Source organism: Melanerpes formicivorus, unplaced genomic scaffold (genome assembly GCF_026170545.1).
Source record: "Melanerpes formicivorus ecotype bairdi unplaced genomic scaffold, bMelFor1.0.p_v2 SCAF_16, whole genome shotgun sequence".
NCBI lineage: Eukaryota > Metazoa > Chordata > Aves > Piciformes > Picidae > Melanerpes > Melanerpes formicivorus.
Genome location: NW_027142368.1, coordinates 13709260 through 13731707, shown reverse-complemented (window position 1 = coordinate 13731707; position 22448 = coordinate 13709260). Strand labels below are relative to the sequence as shown.

Here is a 22448-nt window from a genome sequence, read left to right as displayed (position 1 = left end):
GAGCAATACCTGTTCAGAGTCATGAGCTCAAGAAAAGGCCTCTAAAAGTGACTGAGGACCTTTGTCAGGCAGCATAAATAAGAGTAATGTGGAAAAGGCACACTAAGTAAGTTGATGACTTACAAGAGTTCAAGAAAAGCAGAGAAAGTAGTTAAGAGCTGATTTGCAAGGACACTAGAACAGTGAAAAGATGCAACATCAAATCAGAAACAAGGGACAAATGAAGTCTTAGAGGTCTCAGCATCTTTTACCATACATAAAATATAGTTTGAGTACTGCAAAGGCAAAGCAGAAGGTATGCCAGAAAGGCAAAGAAGTGACTGCAGAAAATCTAATTTAACTACATGATTTAAGGATATTCATCTCCACACATTTCTTTCCATTTTTTACTGATAAGACCTAAGCTCTCAAGTCACCATTCACAGAATTTCCCAGTTTCTTTTCCCCATAAAATGAAAAAAACCAAACAAAAAACCCAAACAAACCAAAACCAAAGCAAACAGAAAACCCTAGAAAACAAACCACATTGTATGGCTACAAATGGGACTCTCAGAAGTTAGGTATGAATGGAATTCCACCTTACCTAGAAATGTATGAATGATAAACAGACTTAAATTACACCTAAATGGGAAAAAATTGAAAGGAACTGTCAGCATGAATGAAAAGTGAAATGTACAAAACAATACAGGAGGCAGCAACCATAACCTTCCAAGATACCTGAAGCTTTTTTTCCCCCCCCTGCAGAATAGCAAATCCCTTAATAAGGACATTTGATACTTGCACAAACATACTTTGACTCAGAACTAACATTCTGTTTCTCTGCTGCCCAGCTTTTGCCAGTTACAGGTACACCACTGCATTTTTGATCCTGCAGAGCAGAGGCCACTCCAATCTGTTTGATCAATCTTTCCACAAGACAGACCTTCAGTGTACAGCATTTGGCATTAAAGAACAAGCTCCATTCTTGATACAGTGACAAAACCCATTTACTAGTGACATGATGCATATACAGCTCTGACAGAGGAGCAACACATTTAGCTGCTCTTAAGACTTTCATCCAAAGATCAAGCAGTTTTGCATGCCTTTTACTTTTTCATCTGTGCCTTTATAACAATTTTAAAGCTGATGTTTTAGGAAGTAAATGAAGGCAAGTCTGTCATCACTGCCCCAGCTTCACTAAATGTCTGAGCATCAACTTTACAGTGACTGAAGGACTGAGAAGCAACTATCAGAAAGAGCACCAACCCTTAAGGCTGAATTTTAAACTAGGTTTCAAAGCATAAACTTCAAAAGATGAGTACCACCTTTCTTTTTCCTCTTTCTAGCTGAGTATGGACATGCAGAATGTAACCTGCAGCCATCAGAACAACCAAAAGAACAATTTAAGGAAAAACAACCCAAAACAAAACAGAGAAAGCAAGCAAGCTAGTTGAGATTGGTCAGGCTAATTCTAAGTTGAAGTCCAGCCATGGAATATTTGAGTATGACCTTTCTAAAGGAAAAACTATCATTATTACACAGGGATACCATTAAGTAGTAAAGGTGCACAGTTTGGAAATCACTTTTTTCTTGGTGCTGCTTAGGAGACAAAAATTACAACTCCTCTATTTATAAAGATTAACTTTTAAGAGCAATGTGAGTGCTGAAGATGAAAACAGTGCAGAAGCTGGGTGAGTTTGGGGGTTTAATTTATTCACCTTTCAAACTACTATAACCTTTAGTTACACTGCTCAGGATTCTGTTCTGTGTTGTGACAAAGCACACAAAAATCCTTACCTTGGGATCACTCTCTGCATCTTCCTCCTCTTCTCCCTCCTCTTCCCCCTCCAACTCCTATGACAAAATAGAGATAAACTAACAAAAATTAAAACAGGTTAAAAGTGCAACTTTTTGTAATGGAGAAAAACAAAAGAGCAAATCATGTTACCACTGTATTCCAGAGGGCTTCAGATGTCAACATTAAACCTACTTGGGCTTAAAAGAATTCAGCATCTTCAAAATCTTAAAAGCACAATCTTTAAAAGGATCCACAACATAAATTTAAGAGATTCAGAATGGCTTCAGGCAACTTTCTGACATAAGCTGCTGCAGCACCCCAGTAATTCTTACCCTTCAGCCTGACACAGTACCAGAACAGTGAAATCCCAAATAAGTATTTACATCTGATTTTGTTCTTTGTTTTGACCTCCTTCCAAGGAGTCTGTGGTACTGTGGAGAGGCTGTGTATTCCTGCACAGGACTCTGCAGTATTTTCACACTCTGTTGTGCACCTACCTCCAAGATGCAACATCTGGCACTAAGGATGCTATGAATACATGTACACAAAGACCCAGCTTAGAAAAATAAACATAAGGAAATGTTTAGTCACTCAGCAGCCTAAGCTCAGAAATCTGCTCCGACACTTGCAGAGAGACTGCATGCTGAAGGCTACCAGCTCACATCAGACCATCAGTTTAGGAACTAGCAGGGGTCAATCTGATGGCAGTCAGGTATGCACCCTCAACTAATGAGCAAAACCACCACCAGTTGTGGTAGTTTTAGTAAAAGCAGTAATGATATTTATCTGTGAAGGATATTAATTCATTTAAGTGTGGTATCATGGAGTGGTTCTGTGCAAAGCCTTCCATAGTATGTCTGTACTCATGCAGGAACTACTGTGAAGGGACTACAGCTCCTGGTACACTCAAAATTCCAGTTTAAGTCTTCATCCTGAGCAGTTGCATACTCTCCCTTTTTTTTACATTTAGCAAGGCCCAGTCCTGAAGCTTATGACAGCTAAAAGCTGACAGCTGAATTCCACTACTGCCTGTGGAACAGATATTTAAGAACAAGATGGAAGGTTCTTATCATGCAGCACTGAAGAAAAAAGCTCATGTTTAATTTTTGACTCATGTCAGAAAGCATCTAACAAAATACTAGAAAAAACCAGATACATGGTCTTGCAGAAAGTACTTTTGGAAAGAGGAAAAGTAGTCAAGTGGTTTTTTTTTTTTAAGTCAGGAATGCTGAATTCTTTTGGAAAGAAGCTTCATGCATGAACATCTATGAACAACTCCTTTCTGCTCCATACAGGACTATTTCTAGAACAGGAATGCAGCAGGTAGGTTAAGTAATCTATAAAAGATATAGTATGCATCTCACCTCCTCTTCACCTTCTTCACCCTCTTCAAACTGAAAAACAAATGCAAGGTTTTATTAGCTCTGCTAGTATTTGCATAAAATCTTCTGCAGTTATATGTCCACAGCATATTCAAACAGTAACTGGAACTAAGCCCCTTCCAGAGGCAAAGATTAACAACCCACAACAAGTCGAATGATTCTTTCCTATCCCTAAGCAACAGGAATCTCTTCAGGGTCTTGGTTATTCTCATGTAATCACATACAATCTAATCAGAAAAAGGAGATTGTTTGTCTACATGCTGATAATCAACAACATGCTGACAGCATACATACATTATCATCATCCTCTATAGCTTCCCCAGTGAAATACAGCACAGCACGAGGGACTATCCTTTCACGGAAGAAGTGTCCAATTTCAAAATCTGCTGCTAAAGTAAACTCTGAGTCTTCATCCTGGAAAGCAAGGCAGTTTGATTTTTCCTACTGAAAACGTGACATGCTACAGAGGGCTAACAAAAGCATTTCAAAGCTAGTTTGAGAAACATCATGCTATCATCAACAAATGCTCACGACACGTTTGCTTTCAGTACATCTAACTAACAATACAGGAAGTATTTCAACCCTAAATACAGATTTCACAAAATCACAGAATGGCAGGGGTTGGAAGAGACCTCAAAAGATAATCCAGTCCAACCCCCTTGCTAGAGTAGGTCACACAGGAATGCATCCAGGTGGGTTTTGAATGTCCCCAGAGAAGGAAACTCCACAACCTCTCTGGGGCAGTCAGACCACCATGGGGCACTCTCACATTGAAGAGGGCTTTTCCTTGTCTTCACATGGAACTTCCTATGCTCCACCTTGCACCCCTTGCTCTTTGTCCTATCACTGGACAATGCCAGGCTCTGAAAAGACCCTGGCTCCATCCTTTTGACTCTCACCCTTCACATCTTTGTAAACACAAAATGAGGTCATCCCTCAAGTCTCCTCCAAGCTAAAGAGCCCCAGCTCCCTCAGCCTGTCCAAGTCCCACTGAATACCAGGTTTTTTGCAGAACTGAGATTTACTTGAAAGGTTTCCTACTTTCTACACAGACACTGCTGGCCTGCTGAAACATCTTCTATTGAAAAGGCTCATGTAGACTTTGCTGGTTCTGACACTACAGAATTTTTCAGAATGCTTCAGACTGACTCAAAAACAATACAACAGATACCAGCCAGGTACCAGCCATGCAGTAGTGCCAAGTGGCTACAGAAAATGACTTCTTCCCAACAGTCATAGTATCAGTCAGGGTTGGAAGGGACCAGAAGGACCATCTAGTTCCAACCCCCCTGCCATGGGCAGGGACACCCCACACTAGATCAGGCTGGCCAGAGTCTCATCCTGCCTGGTCTTAAACACCTCCAGGGATGGGGCCCCCAACCACCTCCCTGGACAACCCATTCCAGGGCTTCATCACTCTCATGGTGAAGAACTTCCTCCTCACATCCAGCCTGAATCTCCCCACCTCCAGCTTCATTCCATTCCCCCTAGTCCTATCACTACTTGAGATCCTGAGAAGTCCCTCCCCAGCCTTCTTGTAGGCCCCCCTTCAGATACTGGAAGGCCACAATGAGGTCACCTCGGAGCCTTCTCAGATGTATTAGATCACCAAAGATGTGGAACAACAAAATGTAAACAGTATCTTTTATCAAGATGAAGCCCAGCTTTAGCAAAAAGCAAAAGAGATGGTAAAAACAGAGCACTCAAGAACCTAAAGAGTCACTATGGAGGTGTGTAGCAAATAGATATGGCAGAGAGCAATGACAGTTTCAGAATATGAACTTACCAGTGACTCTCCATCACCAGATACTGCCAAAAAAAATAAAAGAGAAGAGTCCATAAATTTTAGCAGAATTTGTATAGTCTAACCCAACTCTCTATTCAGAACAACAAACAGTATCAAGACCTTCTACCAGGAAACACTATAGAGTTATAAAGCCTTCAGAAGCTAACTAACAAACCTTGAAAGACAATTCAGATTTATCTTAAACCCATACAAATTTCATATGAAAGAATTTTCTGTGCTGCAGTAAGAGCATCAAAGCTGCCATTTTGGTGTCAAGGATTTTTGTGCAGGTTAACACTCTCCCTACCAAGATGGGTGCAGCAGGCATACAGGTCACATTTCTCTCCTGAAAGACCAATGAATTGTTTCCATACTAACACTGCAGTTACAGTAACTATTTTGCTAGAGCACTATGAACTCTTTCCTCTCCCCAAATACAGATGATAGCAAGTAGCTTAATATTTTGTCAGGAGTTTTCAAAGCATTGCCATGAAAAAGCCTGGTACTGCAATCAGTAAGGAACAGAGCAGGATTTTTGCTGGCTTGTTTAAAACAACAAAAACAAACCAAACAAAAAAACCAAACACCCACTCCAAACCATATTCCTCTCCTCTGCTTGGGTGCCATGGTGCTGTACAGGATCAGACTGTGAAAGTGACAATTTGGCTCAGTCTGTTCAAGCTGAAAATTCAAGTATCAACTGCCAGCACATGCCATAGCCTTATTTTTCTTATACAGCTACCTCAAGATGTGTTTTTAGAAACAGCATAAACCCACAAGGCAAACAGATCTCCATCCCCTTCTGAAAGCAGCAACTACTTGTAACAGAATTTGTCAATAACTTATTTATTAAAATTTAAATAATAAACAAGTTTCTGAGCACAAACTTCACTTCATTTTTATCCCCATGTAAATGGGGATTTGCAGTGGTATTTAGCATGGGCACATAGCTTGCAATAGCTCATGGCTGAATCAAGAATTGATTCAGTACACTTCTGAACGCCACAAAGTGCTTCTTCCACCCATATTTGACAAAAAAAAAAGCAGCACAATGGGAGATGTACCAAGAAGAAAGAGTTGTTTTAAATGAGTACACAGGTAACATTAAGAAAATTAGGATGTTATGTATGGAGCATTAGGAATCGCTAATTAATGACACAAGGAAACCACAGGAAGTTCCACCAATTAGCACAGAGGTTTAAAGGAAACAAATAGGCTGCAATTTGGCCAACACTGGAAGAGGTTTCTTTTGCATGTTAAAAACCTCAAGCTGATGCGTGGAGCCATCCTGTGGTCAAACAAGTCAACAGCTTCAGGAGAGCCTGCATGAGACCTTCCATACTATGAATCCTGTTTGCACAGCACACCTAACGGCCAAGTTTTACTGAACGTCAGAAAGGAGTGATGGTTGGATGAGCTGCAATTGGCCATCTTCCTCTAGCCACAGGAAAGTATACACAGCAGCAGCATAAACAGTTTGCAGATTTAAGCTATGTAAATAAAGCAGAAGGTATTGTAAGAACCCTGAATTCTCATTTCCCAAGCTTACCCTTTATTGGGCTGAAGAAGTTAAAGAAAGAGTCGTTGGGGACTTGCTTAGTAATTGTCCGAACTGTGCCTCGACCCTTGTGTTTCTGCTTCTTCTTGATTGTTTTAACTGTAACATTCTTCCCTTTCTTCCAGTCAATAGTACACCTAGAGACAACACGTGGGAAACAGCATTTTAGCACACATCAGCAGCGAAATAAGCATTAGAGCAACAAACATGAAGGCAGAGATGGATTAGCTTTCTCTTGATAAAGCTAGTCTTACACACGTGGGCAACTGAATCTACCTGACAAGATGTCAAGTAGTGCTAGAAACTATGTGTAGGATGGACATCTCAAATAGTTCCCTAAATTAAAAAGCTAAACAGTTTGTCCTCACAGACTTATCACCCCCTCTATGCTTTAATACCTGTTCACCCAGGTCAGGCCAAAGTAGTAGTTACTACTTCAGTTGTTACTGAAATTTTGCAAGCAAGGACATGATTAAGCTATTCCAGAAGTTCTCAACACCTGGAAACTCTTCTTCTGACAGCCAGACCAATAGAGAACAATACATTATGTCCTCTCACTAAAGGCCAAGGCAGTGTCCAGTTACCCCCCCAAAATAAACACAAAGACTCGCCAGACAGAGAAGAGCAGCACTCAAACTGACTTGGCAGTCAATGGCAAGCTAGAAAGAGCTTACTTTTCAGTTCCTTTCTGCTACTGTGCCAACTGACACAATCTCAATTAGAAGTCTCTTTTCATCCACTTTAAAATCTATCTGTATCTACCTACATTACTCCTGTATGCTGAGGCTAAAACCACCATCATCCCTACAAACAAGTCAAGTCAGCAAAAGCTTCATTTTGTCTTCATTAACCACTACCACAGCAAGAGAAAACAGCATCTGGAATCAGCAGATTATTACTTCAGAAGGCATTCTGAATGTCAAGTTTTCCTTACCCCTCACAATCAACTATTTCAGGTCCTTCAAATGAAAAGGGATCTGTCTTGTCTGGCTCCGACTTCATCTTGTATGTCTTTGTCAGGACTGAATTAGAAAAGTAGTCATTGGGCCCAAAGTGGAACTCTAAGGAGAAAGACTGGAAGAAAGTTCCATTACAGTTTTATGTTACCACTGATTTGAGTCTTTGAAAGAGTGCGTCAGCACAATTAGCATTAATCAAACTGAATACAGGGGTGATGGCAAACCTCTCTCAATCTACAGCAAAAGCAGGAAGGAAAAAGTAGTCATCTAATTCTGAAGATGCAGGAAGCTACAACAACCTTGGCTACTACTAACATTAAAATTAGGAGGTAATTACTGTATTTCATTCCCCTTTGCATACAGAAGTGTTGTTTTAAAAGCATCCTCAGAAATAAGTACTTGGAGAAAAGTCTTGGTTTCGTATTCTGTAAAAGCCTAGTCATCATCCCCTAACTAGGGATGAACTATCAGATGCTGGTACTCCCATCATGACCTTAAAAAGCTGAAACAGACTAATTAAAAATAACTTAAGAAATTGGATTGCAGGACTCTGTAGTTAGACAGTCCACTCCACCAGGAACCAGAAAGGTTTCTTGTTTAATAGATAGTCCTGCAAAAGAATATGGACTTCGTAAACTGAACTCCAAGTCAAAATGCCCCCAACATCACCATACCTACTGCACAGCCACAGCATGTATAACAGTTACCTTAAATATTGCTGGGGGAGTAAGTAAAAATGAGACCCAGCATGTATACAAAATGTGGAACTGCCAAAATCACCATCTTTGAATGTAATTCCCCAGCCAATCCTTAGAATCAGGCCTGAAAACAGTCTGTTATCATCCCAGTCCGCCTTGCAACCTTGTGTTTGAAGGCCCATCATGCACAGAGTGGATAAATAACTAGGGACAACAGCCTGCTCAAGGGTGTCTGTCCCTCACTCATCTTCCAGAGGCCCTTTAATCTTTCTCAGGTTGCATGAATCTCCTCACATAATTGAAACCTGGAGAGAGAGTGATCGAGGGGTGATGAACGCTGGCGGCAACAGCAGCCTTTCCAGCTCACACACTGAGCTTAAGCACAAGAAGCCATTGCATACCAGATGTTCAGTGGAGTATCTATGCTGGCTTCACACAACCTATTTCAAGTTTACTTTGATTTTCAAGCAATTTAAGAGAGCTGTTTTGGAGGGTGTCTTCAGCCAAGGCAAATCTCTGGCAAACATGCTCAAGGGAGGAGCTACAAACTTAGCTTGCTTATCCTCTACCAGTGACTAACACTCATACCCAGATAATCCCACAAACCATCACTGGGGTTATAAATAGGTAACCAGTGGCAGTACTTAACATGCAGGATCCCAAGGACTAGCAAGACAAAAATAGCTGCAGAGGCTGCATTTCAGTATTTCATTCTGTACCTGCTAATCAGGAGACAATAAGAAGCAGTTTCAAGTTTCACATACTATTTGAAGTGTTGTATCTTCCCAGCAGTCTTTATTTGGGCATCTTTGCTTTTGGTATCAGCTTACCTTGCAGCATGTATTTCTAGATTTTCCCTGCAGTATGAGATGTTCTCAGAGTTCAAAACAATAGAACTTCTTTATTTTAAGCTAATTACTTAAGTTATACCCAGATGTGTCATCCAGGCCAGGATATGCTAGCCTGGGATATGCTATCAGGGATACTGATGTTCAAATACAAGTAGAGATTGTATTTATACAAACATGTGCAAGTTTGTTCATGATTACAAATAAAAGCAAGTAGTAAGGCAATCACTCACACTTCACCAGAGAGAAGCTTACACACACAGGATACAGCAAACAGAACTCTGAAGCACCATTACTGTAGCTAGGTAAATCTACTTTTGGAGGACCACAATTGCAGTTAACCACTGAGTCAACAATAAATCAGAAAGCCCCTACCTACCATGTATTTATTTTAGCAGCACAAACCTAATCCACAGCAGAATGAGAGCCTTTGTTGCACACTGGTTATGCAGACAGCACAAAGGTGTCACTGCTGCACCCATTTTCTACAGACAGGGAACGTCAGACAAGACAGCCACACACAACTGGATAACAGCTTTCACTCAAGTAGTTAGGAATTTGTCTCCAAATGCAGAAGGGACATGGCATTTGTCAGCCTTCCATTATTGGATTTCATGTAGCACTGGAATGGAACCTAATCACAGGAAGCTGCTGTCAAGAGGTTACGAACAGTGCAAGGTGAGATAAATCCATTGGTGTCTAAAGGACAGTTTTTCATCTTAAGGGACTACAAAACAAAGCTGAACAAGAACACCAAGATGTTGTAGGCAAAAATGACTATTCCCAAACCAAACAAATGCCATCAAATAAAAATGCCTCACAATAAAACCCATCAAATATTGCATGCTTAAAAAAATCTTCTTGTCTCATTTAGCCTTAGCAGCATTCAGGAATTCCAACATGTTCTCTGTCCACACTACTTCTCTTGCCCTATTTGTCAGCTCAAGTCTTTTGGTGCTAATAGGAAAATGATAGCTAAGACAATGAGGACTAAAAAACACCTTTGGCTGATATTGATCTTTAAAAGGTGTTTTTCGTACATCAATCTTTAGTGAAACTTTCCTAGTATTCATTTTGGACTCTGTCAGAAGACTAATTCCCTAAGATAAGTAGTACCAAACACCATGAAAAAGCCACAAGGATGAAATGTAAAGGAAGGCTTCCATCCCATCCTTCCTGCCTCCTCCTCACAAGGAGTAAGTAGAGTCTGCATTAAGTAAATAGGCAACAGAACAACATCTTTTCAACACACAGTTTCTGTGCACTGAACTTAAAGAAAACAAAACACAGCAAAGTTGCACTTGAAAAACTATTCATTAGGCACACTAAAACAACATCTAATCTATTTTTCTTCCCTTTTCAATAGGCACAGTAGCCATGTGCTATGATTGGGATTAGTAAGTCACATATCTTCTTTAAAGGAAATATTCAGTTGAGTAAGTAGTACCCAGAATCTTTGCCACAATGAGTTTTCAAACCAAAAGCATCCATTTATCCATATCAGTGCAAATGGCTAATGTGGAATTTGAGAAAGAGTGAAAACTACACAGAATTAAGCAGGATTTTGATCTAGAAACTACAATGACACCAGACATGTCCAGGATAAGGATGAGAGAGAGCAAACACTCAGGAAAGCTAAAGATAAATCTTTAGAAGGGCAAAGTATGAAGATATCAGCTTAGAAAGAACCCACACAGACACTCCAGCCAAAGAGAATGGCATGAGAATTCTGAAATGCTGTTCCCTTCAGGGCTAGTCTTCATGAGGAAGAATCAAGAGAAAACTCACCATAGGCTGTCCAGGTTCAGAAAACTTAACTTTAATATCCTGCAGATGTTTCAAGATTGGTTCATCATATTCCTAAGACAGAAAAAAAGAAAAAGAAAACCTTACTCAGCAAGCAGTATTTATAAGGGAAAAAAAATTTCACCTGGCTTGCTTGTTCAAACTATTCTGAAGGAGGAAACAATCCTGTTAATTATTCAGCAAATTCAGCTGAAGTTCTGATTTTGAGCTAAGTGTCTTAATTGCAGTTGCAAACATGTGCCAGATTCTCAATCATTGCACCTTGACTTCAGCAAATAAATCAGCTGCTGTGCTGAGAGGCATGAGCACTACTGAAAATAACTTTGTTCAGACTATTTACCGCTGGCAAGAGTCACAGGAAGATGCACTGCAGGGAAGCCTTCCTTAACAGCATATAAAAAAATCAAATTAATAAAAATTAACAAAATTACCTAAGCTATTTCACAGTAATTCAACCAACCCATGGCTAAGTTTATATCCTTGTGAAAAATCATCCTTGTGTTCTTTGGGGAACAGCTGCTCTAAGTAGCAAACGAGGTTGCATTTTGGTATCTATAAATGCCGTTACAAGGTCGTTTCTTAAACAACCCACACAGCATTAAGGAGTTTGGGTCAGCTGCTCTGCTTGTCCATCACTACCCTTTCAAGCATCTTCAGCAATATCAGAGATCCTGAAGACTCAGAGATTTGGTGTCTCACACACACTACACTCCCCATTAATTGAGAAAGTAGCAATTAAATTCACGTGGTTTTGGGACAGAAGTTTTATTTTCAGAGGAGAAACTTACCTGTACTAATTCACTTAGCATATCTACATTCCTAAAGATAGTAAACCAGAAGTCTGGAATTCCTTTGACATTTGTCTCTTCTGCTTCTGCTTTTTCATCTATTACCACTGCATTTTTCAGGTCATCCTGGGAGACAAATGCAGAAACATGTGAAAAATAAACCCATGACTTCTTAATATTTAATAAAGAGAGGTACATGTACAAAACATTTGCCATCTCTGTAGCTGCATTTAAAATTTACACAGTTTTATCCTCTGTACATGAACTTAAGAGAGTTTATTTACACAACCATACATACATTTAATTCAGACCTTCATTTGGAATTATTCTCTGCTCCATCACCTCTCTAGAACAGGCTGCCCAGGGAGGTGAAGGAGTCACTATCCACAGAGTTATTTAACAGACATTTGGATGAGGAGTTTAGAGACATGGTCTTAAGAGTTGTGTCCAAGGAGATGTTAGGTTATGTTTGGACTTCAACTTAAGGTCTCTTCCAACCAGGCAATTCTGTGATTCTGACCAAGACAGCTCCACTGACTTGACAAACAGAAATAAAGAGAATTTCCATCTTTCTACATACAAAGAAAATACATTTCCCATTCCTGTAGCCTCTTGTGCCATTTGCAGTGTTTCACCTAAACATTTTTCAATTGAACTTTAACCTCTGAAATACTGTTTTAGCTCCCCAGTTTTGCAGAATACCTGGTAAAGCTGGATTTCATGGATACTTATTACACTGTCTTCAATATGTAATCTTTTGTGACACAGGATTCCTTACATACAACTGATGTCAAATAACATAGAAAAGGAGAACTAAGTTACTTCACCTCAAAAAAGCAGGTTTGCAGTCTGAAGTAGTTGTTGCATCTTCCCTTTTACACCACTAGATAGCAGCAAATACATGAAGATGATCTAAACAGCAGCTACTCGGCATTACAACGAGCCACCACTATGAAGCAGTTTACTTGCCATCTAAACGTGTCTCTGGTCTTCTAACTGCATGGGATAGCATTGACAGGCTATATATTTACACCAAACTGAATGCATCTATTTGGCTTAAGCACATGGAGTGCTGTATCCTGCTAAATCTCATGAGATCAGTGAAAACAAAGAGAACAATCTGCTTTGTATACAGAACAGCATCCAAAGGAAACCGAAGGAAAACGGGTCAAGGCAAAAATGCAAAGAAAACCTGACAGAATGGCAAATGTGGCACTTTAAGTAGGTCACTCCTCTGAGAAAAGGAAGCAAGCCATGAGTTTAACTCTCCAAAAATGATGACAGGGGAGTATAAGGCAGCCTACAGATTACCCTTCCTAAATCTAAATAGCTCCTACTCAACATACAAGTAGTAATCCACTAGCCAGCACACATTTCATTAGCTCAATTCCATTTTATGACTAGGCAACATGTGTCTAATCATAGTATCAGTCAGGGTTGGAAGGGACCACAAGGATCATCTAGTTCCAACCCCCCGGCCATGGGCAGGGACACCCCACACTAGATCAGCCTGGCCAGAGCCTCATCCTGCCTGGTCTTAAACACCTCCAGGGACGGCACCCCAACCACCTCCCTGGACAACCCATTCCAGGGCTTCACCACTCTCATGGGGAAGAACCTCCTCCTCACCTCCAGCCAGAATCTCCCCACCTCCAGCTTCATTCCATTCCCCCTAGTCCTATCACTACCTGAGATCCTGAGCAGTCCCTCCCCAGCCTTCTTGTAGGCCCCCTTCAGATACTGGAAGGCCACAATGAGGTCACCTCAGAGCCTTCTCTTCTCCAGACTGAACAGCCCCAACTCCTTGTCTGTCCTCATAGGAGAGGTGCTCTTCACTTATGGAAATGACAGCTAATTATGTCCCCCAAAATAAAAGGGACAAGCAGACAAACAGCCAGCCTTCTATTATCCTGGGGTATGATGTAGCACTGGAATGGAACCCATTACCAGAAAGATACTGTTAACAGGTTACGAACAGTGCAAGCAGCAGCAACTTTTCAGTTCAGTCGAGCCACAAACTTGAGAAAAGGCTAAACCAGAAGTTTAAAAACTTTCACTGGACCTGACAGTGTATTCATCACAAGAGTGCACTACTGCTAAAACCCTTATGAGTCTGTCAATAGCAAACACTGTACAGAAAACAATTCTGACACCCCAGTACATCTGTAGTTCATTACCCAGCTTGTACTCACAGCTAGTTTTTCATCTTCCTCATTTTCACTGTGCCACTCTGACTCCGCATCTGTGGGTTCAGCTTCTCCATTAATAAACTCTCTTCTCTGTGTCAGAATAAAATCAAGAATGTCATTGAAGATGTAAAATTACACATATGCAACAGACCTGACTCAGCCAGGAGGAGACAAAGATTACATAGAATAAAGCCTTCCCACCTTATCAAAAAGGGGTTGATAGAGCGCTGCGTATTTTCTCTCTAAGTCATGTACTTCTTCATAGAATTTAGCTTCTATATGGGCACATTTCACCTGGAGTTGTTTCAAGGCATCAATTCTTCTTTTCACTGCTTTTGGTAAACTAAAACACAAACAATTCTTTTAACCTAGGAACAGTTAGCTGCTTCAGCATGGTTTAACTTACCACTGTGAAAGAGGCTACTGGGGCCACCACCCTCCCCACATTGTTCAGAGATGTGAAATTAATATCTCTGTTTACATCTGTAAACAAAGGAACAGCCTCAAGTTGTCCTAGGAGAGGTTTAGGTTGGACATTAGGAACAATTTCTTCCCTGAAAGGGTTGTCAAGCCCTGGAACAAGCTGCCCAGGGAAGTGGGTGAATCATCGTCCCTGAAGTGATTTAAAAGACATGTAGACACGGCACTGAGGGACATGGTTTAGCAGCAGACTCAGTAGTGTGCTAGGAATTAGCCTAACCATTAGGCTAGACTTTATTTTAAAGGTCTTTTCCAGCCTAAGCAATCCTGATTCTGTAAAACAGATGGGGACAATCTTTTCAGCAAGGCCCGTTGTGATAAGACAAAGGGTTCATGGTTTTACACTACAAGATGAGAGTTAGACTACAGAGAAGGAAGAAAGTCTACACTGTGAGGCAAGACACTGCCCCACGTTGCCCAGAGAAAGGGCAGAAGCCACATCCATGGAAACATTCCCAATCAGGTTGGACAGGGCTCTGAGCAAACTGCTCTAGTAGATGTCCATGCACACTGCAGAGTGGCTGGACTAGATGGAATTCCAGCCCAAACCATTCTGTGATGTAAACTTTGAGACTCCAGTTGTGCTGATCCATCTCTGAAAATGAAAGGAACCGTGCATTCTGCAGGGGAAAGCTTTGATTCGTGGGTGATATTCAGAAAGTACACATGACCCACCTATAAACTACCAAGCATTTATATCCAGGCAGGTGAAAAGAATTGTGTGTCTTTTTTTCATTAAGCTAAACAAAACAAGCAGCTATTCCCAGTCAAGAAATAAAAGCAGAAATATCTAAAGGAGTTACAGCTCCTGAATTTTCCACTACATCCTGGGCAGCAACCTTACAAAGATGAATCAGTGCAGCACATACCCTGACAGAATAAGGGTCACAGAAAGAAACAAAGGCAGGGGAAGGGAGCTATTTTTAACCAAAACACAACAGCAAGGGAAAATACTGAAGTGGACAAAGTTCCGTTTGCAGTTATGCACCATAAAACTTCTTCCTTCCAGAAGTAGCCCACTATGAATCATGGTTTAAGTCTATCATTTCTCTAAGTGAATCATTTGTTCTAATTTCCTACCTTAATCATACAATAATAACAGTCTATTATGCTTTCAGCCCTTCAAGAATGTTACTGGGCTCTGTACTTACGTTTCAATGTAACTTGAAGGAGTAAGTGCTGCGTTGTCAAGACGGTCCTGTAGCGCTGCCAGGACCTGTGGATTTTGCATGACTTGGTCTGCTAGCTTTTCTGTAAAGAGAAAAAAAACACTTTTAAACCAAATTTGACAGTATTCATAGTGCTTTTGTCACACTGTGTGTCTTACAGTAATCACAGTAAAAACACTGTTTTGCAGATCTCAATTAGCATCACTATAGTTAGTTAATAACTCAGGCAAGATTACCTCAGGATCAGATTTCAGAAAGGTAAAATAGGATGATGACAGAAAACACCTCTCTCTTTGCAAGTATATCACTGTGCTTTTAGAAGCAAGGAGTACTTGGATGATATAAACAAATTCCTTGTGTTTTAAGTTAGAAAGCACAAAATAAGAACTTCTCTATCCTCCCTCTGTATTAGCTTATAAGTCACAAATTTCCAAGAGAATTATCACTGGATTACACTTCAGAAACATTTGTAGAAGTCTTTTCCTGTAAGTCCTGGCTCCTGAAAAAACACTGACCAAAGCTTTGTGCCCTCTAAGACACCACAGCATGGCACTATGACCATGAGCTACTGTGGGTTTCTTTGTGTCAAGATAACAGTTTTGCAACAGTTCACAGAAGACTATTTTTATGGGAGGTCAGATCTAAAATGCTGCTAGTTAGGAGCTAGAATTCCTCACTTATGGGTCACCATGGAAAAACATTTGCTTTTCAAACATTTGCTTTCCAAATCTTTCCATTGTTTCTCACTGTTTTCTCTCTCAATAAAATTGCCTCCAACACACTAACTTAATGAAGCTTTAATATAGGTAAGTTGGGTACCACTGGGTTTCTTTTTGTTGTTTGGGAGGAGATGATGTTGGGGGTTTTGCTTGGTTTTTAATCCAACATATGAATTACTCAATATTGTCTACCAGTTTATAGGTGATTTCCAACTGCAGCCACAAAAAGCTTTCATCAACAAAATAAAGTAGTGAGATCCAAAGAATATTCAATGGCCACAGAGGTGAAACAGATTTCACTAACTTACAAATTTGAGCATTCAGATTAACAGCAATGGAACTGCAGCTTTCCACACACAAAAGTACTAACTTCAAAAGCATTATTCAGCAGTTAGCTACAGATCTTCCAAATGAAGAGTAAAACCCTCCAGAGAGCAGGCAAAGCTGCCTCTTCCTATCAACAAGACAGTGCAGAACTTGCATACAGACAGGACTGCTCATTTTCATAATTACACTAAGATTAAGTGTTGATAAAATCTGGTCTACACAGTTCTTATTGCAAGTGTCCAGCGGGTTCTTTCATGCAATAGTGAAACATGCCAGTCACAACCTACCCAAAACTCCTTTCACTGTCACTAAAATTTAGCCTTTAGTTTGCTCCTGGCTGCAATAAACACCCAAAATATCAGAAAGGAAACAGTTAGCCTAAACCCCATTGCTTTGCTTCAAGACTGAACATGTTTGTAGCCTTGACAGTAAAGGTTTTGGAACTGTAGATAAAGAAGCTTCAACATACAAAGCAAGAGGCTTCCTCCCCCTTTGCAATGTTACCTACTTCTATCTCTTACCTTTTTTGTCACTTGCATTTTTAGCAGCCTCCACAGAATCTGAAGCAGTGTCTTCTGTTTTACTAAAAGAATTAGAAGTGTAATGTATTAAAAAGGCATCCCTTCATAAAAATGTTAACATTTAAGAACAAAAGGGTTCTGAATTTTCAGTGTTTACTACAGGGGAAGTTTTACAAACAAATATGTCACTAAGAGACATGCACTTATGTTATCAAGCCTCTCAACTTAAGTTTGGATATGAAACTAATTGTCCTGACATGAACAGGACACAGAGAAAAGGAAAAGCTAAAATGCAAAGGAAACCCAAACAACATCAAACAAGCCCTCAGCAGATAAATTTCTCTCATTATCTGAACAGCTGGCCTTTCTGCTGTACTGGGTCACTCTGGAAAGGGAAATGTTATTACTCACAGGAGAAAATACAAGACACTTTTACTGTAAGCAATGGAGAAAAACAGGAGAAAAGACATAGATGGGAAAGAACAGAAGACAAGAGATCAAAGCTCTGTGTTTTGACCTTCTATATGAAGTTGTTTTGATTAATAGTAAAGGCACTTGCTAAAAGGTCCCTGTCCTCCCTATCTCCCTGCTGCAACATCTTCCATCACACTTCCCGTGCTGAAGAATAAGCTAACGGCCAGGGAGCATTTGCTGTGCTGGTCAAAACACACTGAGTACTGCTGCAATGAGCCCTAAGTGAGATCCAGCAGGAGAAAAAAAGATATCATATATGCAGATGGGTATTATTAGTCACCGGATAGACTAAGCTTATCCAGCTTACCCTGCTGCACCGCTGGCCTCAAACACGAGCATCATGCATCTATTTACATCAGTTTAACAACAGTTACTTGTTCCAAAAGTGCTATAAAAACTGGAAAGAACAAAACAAAACAGTTCCTTGTGTATGCTTCAGTCACACAGATCACAGAAGCACTGATGGTCAGCGCTCCCTTCAAGTCTTTAGGGCATGTGAATATCAGCACTGAAATCTGATTCAAGGCAACCCAAATTCTGCTAATATAAGGACAGAGTAATTCTGTATCCAATACATCACAACAAACATTTTGCCTTGGCTACAAGGAAACACAGCCTAGTTCAAGAAAATAGGAACATTTTCTTCTGAAATCAATTTGGTCATCCATTCCTCAGGTAACATTTTATTCTCCCAATGGAAGACCAGATATAGGGTTGCCTCTAACTACTTTGATTTAACTTCAAGAAAGCAGGCCAACATACCTGTTATCTGCCATCTGTGTGCCTGTATCCACCTGCAAGTTAAAACACAGGGTTTAACAAAACCTGTAATGGCAATTTATTTGCCTCAGCTGAAGATAAAAACAGAACTGGTCACTGTTTAACAATCTGCTGGTTTTGCTAAGAAATTCATCAAGCATAATCTCTCACAGTTAAGTAAACCAACACCATAATAATACCCAACCCAAACTGGAGCTTGCTCAGTTATTGAAGTCTGTTAGGGGCTTTCATTTAACCCTTTAAAACTCTTTTTTCTGCCAATATTCTAGAGGTTAATCCATTTCTACCAGATCACAAGTCTCAGTTTGAAGACAAGTGTCACAGTTCCTAACCCTACCCCCACACTCCATTGAAAACCAAACCACAAAGAAAGCCAAAGAAAACAGATCTATTATTTCCTAATTCCTTGACAGCATCACAGCAGATAATGAATTTTTGATCTCTGCATATACTACATTACTATGTCTGATGTGAAAACTCACAATGGAAGTTGAAATTAATTACAACAACTTCAGAAGTATTTTCTAATGTCACCTGGGGAGAAGAATATGCCTCACTTGCCTGTCTCATCAGGGCTATTTCTGTACCTAGCTGCTTGTCCTGAACTACACTGCTGCTAGATATAGGGAAGCAACACACTGAAGGAAAGAAAATTCACCAAGACTAGGGTTTTTTTGACAACAGCAATAAAGGCAGAAGCCCCTGTATAAAGACTTGCTTTGAATTTATTCACCAGGAGTGAGAAAACAAGAGGAAATGGAGAAGCTGAAGTCTAGAACTGGAAAAAAGCACAACCACTTCAGCTCTCAGGATCTAAATTAGCTCTCCTGAGAAATCAGAGGGAGCCAGACTGCCAACTTCTTTTGCTGTTATTTGGTTTTTCACTGGGGCAAAATATAAAATCCTGGACATCTATTTTAGTCATACAGGTTGGATTTTTTTCCCTCCTATTGTGAGCATCAGAACTCCAAGATATCACTACATACCATATGGAAGCAATATTTCCAATATCAAGCTTTCAAGAAAGCAGATGTTATTCTGCAAGTTACATTTAGATTTAAAAAGTACCTTCCATCCTTCATGAGAGCAGACAGGTCTGATTTCTCAGATTCTGTAAGAGCCAAGCAAGCTGATCTTTAGCCCAGCTGCCAATATCAGGCTACCAAAGAACCACCTGAGTGCTGATGGCACGTTGAGTGGGCAGCCAGAGTTGGGGGCTCAGAGATCACATCTGCCCCATGTAGAAAATGCCTTCTCTAAGCTACAAAAACAATACTTCACAACAACTGCAGTTGAAAAGCCCTAATATACTAAGAGTCTACTCCAGGTTATTCCACATCATGCAAAAGATGTTTAACATCTACCAAAAACACCAGGCAAGCCCATCCTATAGACTGCATACAGGAACAAACAAAAGGGGATTCTTGTGGACTGCTGTGTGTTGCAACAACCCAACCATATTTATTCACAAACACTTAATTCTTGCTTTAAATCTCACAACAGAAAATGGCAATACAGCAACCACCTGCTTGAGCAGAAACAAAGAATTATACTATCTTGCAGCAAGAGAAATAAAGAACACAACAGTCTTTCCTCCCATAGGAGACAGATAACAGGAAAAAAAGATACAATTAAAAAGGCAAGACATTGGAAACTGACCTAAAAATCAGAGTTCAGCCAACAGATTAAACAATCCTAGTCACTAGCAGAGGAAGCAACAGTAAGCAACTAAAAAAGCAGGCTCACATTACATAAAAAATTGGCCTCAAAGACTTCTCTTCCAACCTAGGGCCAGCAAAGGAGCTAGTGGAAAAAAATCCACTCCCCACAGAAATCCTTCTGCTCAGTTGTTTGTGCTGTATTTCCTGCACAGAAACCCTGCTGAGGGAAGAGGAGAGTCTCATTCCATCCTCATTAGTGTTTGGAAAACATCAAATAAAGTTCCTATAATTTCAGTAGTCTTGAAATAGAGGTTGAGTTAATCTCCACTGGAGCAGACCTGAATCAAACATGTTCTGACAAAAGCCATTCACCTAAGTAACGAGAAACAGCAAGAGAAACAAGTGAAAAACACACCATTCCCTGGTGCAAATACATACTTTAATGTCTTGTTTCACTCCTCAAAGTTGTTCCTTTGGCAACTAAGAAGTAAAGAGAAGGATATAAATAAATAAGTAGAAGCAGCTTGTGATTCCCAGTTGCATTACAGATGACTTCAATGACTTTACTGCAGTGCACTTGCCAACAAAGCTGAGATAAAAGCTGGTAAGAGCAGAGGAGGGGAGAGCAAAGTGATTTTAGAGACAAAGTTAAATGCACACCTAGCTGAAAAAGTACAGTTGCAAAGCATTGAGCCTTCATATTTACTGCCTTATTTTTTTTCCAAGCATGCATGCTCAGTTTACAGTCAAGACATCAAAAAAGCTATCAGTACTCTAAGAAAACACTAATGAAGGTACTAGCATCACTATGACCAGCCATAAAAGGCCAAATTAGTATCTTGTTTCTTCTGGCCAGCTCACTGTTTTCCAACACCCACTGCAAGAAAGAAGCTCTGGGGGAAGAGGGGACTACATCAACCACATATCCCACAGAGCAAGCTGCTGCAATGGGTCTAGCACAAACACCACACACCATTAATCACCTAAAGCAGCAGGAAACTGTAAACTTGTTGCATGGTAAAATAGCAAAAGTTCATTATAAGGACAACTAATATCCTGAAGGATGCAACTTTAAAGGAAAAGGCTCTCTATGTAATGTCAAGCCATATTCATAAACAGAGTCAAATTTTCTCTCCTAAAAAAGCCCCATGTCTTGGACAAACCCTGTAAACACAACTAGTAGATGAAGACTATAGGCTCCTGTACTCACAGGAAGACTTCTACCACAACTGTTACTGTTTTTCGTAACTACAACAAAGAAGGGAAAGTTATGACTTCCGTTCTAGAGCTGTTAGGATGCAGCCCTGTGGGAAGTCACTGACATAATAGACTGACACTTCCTGCAAGAGAAATGAGAAGTAATAATGAAAAAACAGCCAAGAGAAAACTCATTAACCTGTTCCACAAGTCCTGAACACCAGGTATACTTAAGCTCATCTTAGAATGTTTCCTTGAGGGAACACTATTTTGCTTAGAGATGACTTTAGAAAGAATTGCCTAGTGGTTCTGGTTTCACCTATAACTTATACAATTGCTTCCCTACCTTTTTATTTTGAAGCCTCGTAAGCAGATGTTACAGAAACAGTCAGCTAAATCCTACAATGGCTGAGATTATATGCGGTGAAGAGCTGCAGCGGCAGGGAAAATTTTAAACAGGCACTCACTTGGGAGACGGGGGCTCCGAAATTAAACACCGAGCCCTCAAAGCCTCACTCCACGTTGAGGTGACATAAGATCGTGGATGAGGTCAAACAAAAAGACCGCGCCTGACCTAAGCGGCTGAGATTGACTCAACCCGAGCACCGCTGGGTGAGAGAGACGGAGAAACTATTCACCACAAACAACAGCCCTCCCACCCTCTTCCTCCCCCACTTCCCCCGGGAGGGCGGGGGAGGGAGGGCTCCCTGCCAGGCTTCTCAGGGCGGGCGGCAGCAGCCATACATGTGGCCGGAACCGCTCCGTTCCCCTCCACCGCCACACTCAAAGCAACGCTAACTCCCCATTCTCTCAGTCCAAACTTCTCAAGTCTACTTAAAATGGTGCCTGATCGGGCCGGGCCCGCCCCTCCCCAGCGGGCAGCTGCAAGCAGCCCCCACCACCACCGAGCTCCACCCCGGAGCAGGCCCGACGGTCCCCGCAATAGCACGGCGGTGGTCGTGGCGGGCGGCTCGGGCCCTCTACTAGGCTCCAGAAGCCCGCCTCCCGAAGTGGGGAGCCCCACGTTGCGTCCACACCGCGTCCCCACCGCGCCCTCACCTGCCCGCGCCCCGCGTCCCCTCGCGCCCGCAGAGGCAGCAGCGACAGCCGCTCGGCTCTTCGCAGGCTCACACGGGCTGCGCCGCCGCCAAGAAAACCACTGCTTATTGGAAGAAAAGCGGGCGCCTCCCTTAGCAAAGACGCTGCTGATTGGCCCTAATAGAGCCACGGCCGTCGCGCCGCACGCGGGCCATGTTGACTATCCGACGGCGCGGCGCTCAGCCAATCAGAGCGCAAGCGAGGTCCCAAAGGAGGGGGGGTGGGGGGCGC

At 41.2% G+C, this 22448-nt stretch overlaps 1 protein-coding gene and 2 non-coding genes across 6 annotated transcripts in view; all 3 read right to left on the bottom strand.

Moving 5' to 3' along the window:
* NAP1L4 (nucleosome assembly protein 1 like 4) overlaps positions 1–22264 on the bottom strand; it is a 28451-nt gene extending 6187 nt beyond the window's left edge. The window contains exons 1-16 of one of the 4 annotated variants that reach the window (XM_068148310.1): positions 22179–22264; positions 20361–20402; positions 18244–18275; positions 17008–17069; positions 15423–15522; positions 13993–14134; positions 13795–13881; positions 11603–11728; positions 10797–10868; positions 7438–7577; positions 6495–6640; positions 4946–4968; positions 3454–3573; positions 3142–3171; positions 1777–1833; positions 584–621 (exon numbers count right to left, since the gene is read on the bottom strand). In XM_068148310.1, the coding sequence (XP_068004411.1) occupies positions 616–621; positions 1777–1833; positions 3142–3171; positions 3454–3573; positions 4946–4968; positions 6495–6640; positions 7438–7577; positions 10797–10868; positions 11603–11728; positions 13795–13881; positions 13993–14134; positions 15423–15522; positions 17008–17069; positions 18244–18257 (1125 nt within the window). In that variant the 5' untranslated portion in view covers positions 18258–18275; positions 20361–20402; positions 22179–22264 and the 3' untranslated portion in view covers positions 584–615. Of the gene's footprint in view, positions 1–583; positions 622–1774; positions 1855–3141; positions 3172–3453; positions 3574–4945; positions 4969–6494; positions 6641–7437; positions 7578–10796; positions 10869–11602; positions 11729–13794; positions 13882–13992; positions 14135–15422; positions 15523–17007; positions 17070–18243; positions 18276–20360; positions 20403–22178 lie in introns of those variants that run through there. The other 3 variants (XM_068148308.1, XM_068148311.1, XM_068148309.1) reach the window with 3 other exon arrangements.
* Positions 9565–9685, bottom strand: LOC137446249 (small nucleolar RNA SNORA54). The gene has a single exon (XR_010988595.1). It is a non-coding gene; the product is annotated as a small nucleolar RNA SNORA54 (small nucleolar RNA).
* On the bottom strand, positions 13458–13585 carry LOC137446254 (small nucleolar RNA SNORA54). Its single transcript, XR_010988600.1, has one exon. It is a non-coding gene; the product is annotated as a small nucleolar RNA SNORA54 (small nucleolar RNA).
* Positions 22265–22448: the final 184 nt, after the last annotated feature.